Here is a 5,634-nt window from a genome sequence, read left to right as displayed (position 1 = left end):
ACGGTTGGGCCCTGTTACATGAAACTGTATAATCGAACACTAAAACCAAACAATGAAACATATTATAAGTCTGAAAAAAAACAAACATAAAGTTATATGTTTGCTTTTTTCTGGTTTTTTTTTTCAGGGTTACTTTGTTTTTTATTGTAAAAATTCATTTTTACAAGACCAAGGTTTGTATGGTCCACTTCGCACAGAATGAAATCATTGAAAGCCAACTAATGATGACAGACATGGGGGAGGGGGAGGGGGGGGGGGGGGAGAGAAAGAAGTTGCGTCATAATAGGTGCGCTGGCCACTGTCACAATCATACAGTGCTAGTCAGCGATCATAAACAAAATTTGTGTTCATGGGGTATTACAGTAAATGTAACACAAAGTACTATTATATCGGGTTATATAGCAATGTTTGAGTGATTGATCGATTGTTTGTTTGTTTGTTTGTTTGTTTGTTTGCTTGCTTGTTTATTTGTTTGTTTCCATTCACCACTGTGGGCTTTTGATACCGATACCTATGTGGCCAGTAGCAGTAAAACAAAAGTGATTATCAAATATACTAGCAGCGGTGATGCCTCCAATTTTCACTTCTTCTTTTCGTTGTTGTTCATGGAAACATAATTTGCAAAGCTGAATGCATAACATTACCATCAATGACCATGGCATTTGGTCAATGAAATTTATTCAGGTCGGATCAGAGTTGTAGGAACGAGGTCAGATTAATCATCAACAAAACGGGTAAAGTCACACACTCCGCGGGCTTTCAGTTTATCGTACTGTAGTATGTGTTTTACGCATGCAGTGTTTGTATTCATATGGCACGGGATGAGCTGCTGCGTAGCTGTTACACACATACACACAAACACACGCACATCCTCTTGGCCTTACACAGTTGGGGCTGTTAGGGCACACTCGTAAGCTCCTATGTGAATCCGACCGACCGACCTCATCCTACTTTACCCACTCATTGATCTCGTGTACGTGTGTGTAGGGGTGTGTGTGTGTTGTGTGTGTGTGTGTGTGTGTACGTGCGTACTGTACATAGCTGTAGTAGTAGCGTGTTATCACATACACACAGTAGTGAGTATGCTAGACCTTTGATGCTATGCTAGCGCAGCGTACCCACCGTGTGTATTGAAAGACTAGCAAAGAACCTCGTAAAAAGAAGTACGCTGTACCAGCAGTGGCGAGGAACGTTGTTTTCGAGCTTATTTTGAATGCCTTCCGTCGAACTATGTCTCTTTCATGAAGGATTAAACATTGACCGAGAAGATGGTCTTGATCCTGGACTTAGTGGCTCTACTGGCCACAAACAAAACAATATCCTTTGGGGCACTGTAATTGAACGACGTCGTCAAGAGGAAAAGCAAAGCCGAATGTACGAGACAGAGCAAATTGATCGCAAACGATCGGGCAGTGAGACCATTGGCAGGCAGCCCAAGCCCATCGCTGGTTGTGAGCGAGAGTATGAACTTGACGGTACGTTGTTGATTAGATCTGTTTTACCCGAAACTTTGTGTAACAGATACCCTACTTATCATCTCATAATAGCTTGTTCAGCAAGCTCATGGCCACTCCAAATGAGGTCGACGAGTTCCATGATTCTCAGCAGTGGTGTCCGTTGTGCTCCGAGCGCATAACAGACCCCAAAATATTGCAATGTTTGCACAGTTTCTGTCGGCCTTGTTTGGAAAAACGTGTTGCTGAGCCAGATCGTGTCAAATGCCCGGTTTGCATGCATGAAACATCACTCGGTGATATGGGACTGGATGGTCTCACCTCTAGTATCCTCATCAACAATATCCTTGATGTTGTTAGCAGTCATGATGATGAATTGGATGGCAGAATGTTTGGCAGTGCAGAAAACCACAGGCGACAGTGCAGCTCCTGCGAAGAAGGTCAGATTGCTACGAGGGTGTGCAAGGACTGCAGTGAGGCTCTGTGTGAAAGTTGTGTCCTAGCTCACCAGCGTGTGCGCCTCACGAAAGATCACACCATTGTGTACTTGGAAGGGGTAAATGGCAGCAGACCTCATGCCAAGGTCCCAATGCTCTATCCCTACCATCAGTATGGCCTTGGGTACCAACCTCCGAAGATGCAACCTGTCTCAGACAGACCACCAAGCTACTGTGATATCCACAAGGAGATGCTCCGTCTGTATTGCGACACCTGTTACAAGGCCATCTGTCGAGAGTGCACCATGGTAGAGCATAGTGGCCACAGCGTAGTCTACCTCCAAGATGCTGTTCAAGATAGCAAAGCCATGACCATGCGCATGCTGAATGATGCCAAAGCCAGCTCCAGAGCACTGCAGGAAAGCTTAGCCCACACACAAGCAATGGCAGAAAGAGTTGAGATCAGGTGCCAGGCTGTGGCGTCTGAGGTGCGCTCAAATATCCGTCGGCACAAAATGGCACTGGATGAGAGAGAGAGGGAATTGCTGCGCAAGGTTGAAGTCATTCGGCAAGTAAAAAGCAAATCTCTTCATTCGCAAGCTGATGATATCCAACAGGCAATGGAGAGCTTGACAGAGTGTATGGGAACTGTTGAGAAAGCTCTTGACTCGGGCACAGATGTGGATGTCCTGAAAACAAAAGAAAAGATCACATCTGAGATGCGTACACTGAAGAGTCTGAGGGGCTATCTCCAGCCTCAGGAAGATGATGGGATCTTCTTTACTCCACCTGATAGTGTCCTGCACACTGCCATACTATCAATGGGATACATCAGCAGTAGTGCTTACCCCCCAAATTGCTTTGCCACTGGTGATGGATTGAAGCGTGCCTTGGTTGGAAAGATTGCTTCTTTTATGGTTCACTCTAAAGATCACAACAATGAACCGAGATGTGTAGGCGGAGAGGTCTTGGAGGTGACAGTACGTGGGCCAGACGGGGTCTTGTACCCAGCAGAAGTCATCGATCAACAAAATGGCACATACCTGGGCAGCTATCGACCTACACTCGAAGGACAGCATTACCTGTCAGTTACCATCAAGGGGAAGAATATCATGGACAGTCCATTTGTTATCACAGCACGAAATGCACGCAACTTCACCACCATTGGTCCAGCCCTCATGACTTTCGGAGGTGAAGGAGAAGGAGATGGACAGCTTTGCCGACCTTGGGGGATTGCTGTTGATGCTGATGGCCGTATCATCGTGGCAGACCGCAGCAACAATCGCATCCAGATATTCAACTCAGATGGCTCCTTCAGTCATAAGTTTGGCTCACCAGGAACGCGTAATGGACAATTTGATCGCCCAGCAGGAGTTGCAGTTAGTGGTGAAGGCAACATCATCGTGGCAGACAAGGATAATCACCGCTGTCAAGTCTTCACTGTGCAGGGCCAGTTCCTTTTCAAGTTTGGTGAGAAGGGGAGTAAGAATGGCCAGTTCAACTATCCCTGGGATGTTGCAGTGAACAGCGAGGGGAAAATCCTGGTTTCAGACACCCGGAACCACAGGATTCAGCAGTTCAACCCAGATGGTACTTTCATCAATAAGTTTGGCTTTGAGGGAGCACTGTGGAAGCACTTTGATTCGCCCAGAGGGGTGGCATACAATAATGATGGCCACATAGTTACTACCGACTTCAACAACCACCGTTTGGTAGTGATTCATTCTGACTTCCAGTCTGCACAGTACCTTGGCTCTGAGGGAACCAACAATGGCCAGTTTCTGAGACCTCAGGGAGTGGCTGTGGATCAGGAGGGCTATATCATCGTTGCCGACTCGCGTAACCATCGCATTCAAGTATTTCAGCCAAATGGCAGCTTTTTGTGTAAGTTTGGCATGCCAGGTACAGGCTCTGGGCAGCTTGATCGCCCATCTGGTATTTGTGTATCTCCTGATGGTGTCATACTGGTTGTAGATTTCGGAAACAATCGTGTGCAAGCATTCTGAAGTAAATACGGGTACTTGAAGTAGGCCTTTTGTGTTACGAGGTCTGAAGTATTTTATTGGAGGATAATTCCGGGCTTGTGATATCCCCACTTTCGTTTGCATCATATGCCTGTAACACTCTAAAATGTTGTGTTTGTGTGTAAATTAAAGTGCTCAAAGCAAAGTGTTTAACATTCTCTGACTCAAACTTCCAGGCAGGTTAGCAATTATGATCTGATCAACAATGATATGCGGGTACTCAAACAATGATGAGATGTTATTTTTCTGCTACATATCTGCCCTTCATCAATTGAATTGTAATGGCGTTGCAGTTTTATTCTGGCAATTTTAGGAAAATGAAATAGAGTTTCATCTTGAACAAACTCCTCATTCTGTGTACAAACTGTATGTTTGTGTATACCATGACCTGCACTAAGGCCATCTTGTTCCGTTTCAAGTACAAGTCTTGGGTTATGAGGATTGCTTTAATATTATGTGCTTATTGTGATTTATGGTAGACAAAAATACAAAGGCTTGCTGCGCATTCGAAGTATGGGCAAAGAGTTTCCTTGTTACAATTAAATGACTGGAAACGGCTTCTTTTTATCTTTTCAAATTCAGTGTCAGGCCATAACATAATGAACAAGAGAGACACATTGCGCTTCATGCTCAGCTGAGTGTAACTTTATATGCTGTTTCACATATTGGCCAACTGGTGCAGTAGGCTTTTGCTTGAATACCAGGCATAAGAACTCGTCATTTTAGCTGGCATCAGTGTTGTGTTGAGATACCAGAGCATCAGTCCAGAAAATGACAAGTACAGACATAATCTGCTGTGTCTGGCATAGTGTTCCTGCTCTATAAGCCTACTCTCTTTGTGCTGTGCATTATACGATACAAACCGAGCAGATGTTTATCAATTTGATGTGTAAAACGAAAACGAGTACCCAACTACAGTGTAACTTATGGATTTAATAGCATGAAATGAGTTTCATATACACTGTTCATTGAAATTAGTAGGGGTTTTTTGTTGGTTTTTTTTTAATGGTTGTTCAGTGCGACTTGTGCATTTTTTTTTTGTCAAAATGATTGCATAATACATTGAAAAAATGTTGTGCTTTTGTATACCTTAGTTTGCCCTGAAGGCAATACTCGACCCAGACTAACTATTTTCTTAAGATGACATGCTTTGCCTTGACAAACTGCTTGCACTGAATACATCAGATAGTGCATTCACACCACCATCACTAATTAGCCAGTTTCAGGCTTCATTTCATTTTGTTACCAAATCTTAAACAATCCTGCTTTCTGAGCATACAGTACATTGTACGTGTTGAAAATGACTACATACATTGTACAGTCATCAAAGGGCATGCCCATGACAAGAGTTGATTTATTTATTGTTTCCCCCTTTTTTTAATTTAGTTTTTATTTTGACTGAAAGGGTAAGGGTTGAAAGGAAGGAGATGAGATTTCTTGATGTGGTTGACCACTCCCAATAACAAACATGGCTGCGCTTGGTATCTACCTCAATGTGATTTGGTGTGCTCTACCTCAAGAAGAAGATTACATGTGGTTCAAGATTTCTTTGTCCACGTCTCAGGTTCAAGAATGATGAAGTGATTGTAAATTGCTTATAAAACATGCATGTGTTGTAGATTACGAGGTAAATTGTTTATCCTTGAATTGAAGGAAAAAACTGTACAAACTTGCAGCTGCATTTACTGATATTATATGATGAACAGGCTTCAAGTGCAA

The 5,634-nt window shown here is 43.5% G+C and overlaps 1 protein-coding gene across 1 annotated transcript; it reads left to right on the top strand.

Moving 5' to 3' along the window:
- Window positions 1-1,163: 1,163 nt before the first annotated feature.
- On the top strand, window positions 1,164-4,425 carry LOC139717275 (E3 ubiquitin-protein ligase TRIM71-like). Its single transcript, XM_071628772.1, has one exon. It carries the CDS (start codon window positions 1,564-1,566, stop codon window positions 3,895-3,897), a length of 2,334 nt encoding a protein of 777 aa, XP_071484873.1. The 5' UTR covers window positions 1,164-1,563; the 3' UTR covers window positions 3,898-4,425.
- The last annotated feature ends 1,209 nt before the right edge of the window (window positions 4,426-5,634 follow it).

The sequence above is a fragment of the Diadema antillarum genome, unplaced genomic scaffold (genome assembly GCF_040938485.1).
Source record: "Diadema antillarum isolate AM-2024a unplaced genomic scaffold, OU_Dant_1.0 scf00000007, whole genome shotgun sequence".
Classification (NCBI taxonomy): Eukaryota; Metazoa; Echinodermata; class Echinoidea; order Diadematoida; family Diadematidae; genus Diadema; species Diadema antillarum.
This window is presented reverse-complemented; position numbering and strand designations above follow the sequence as displayed.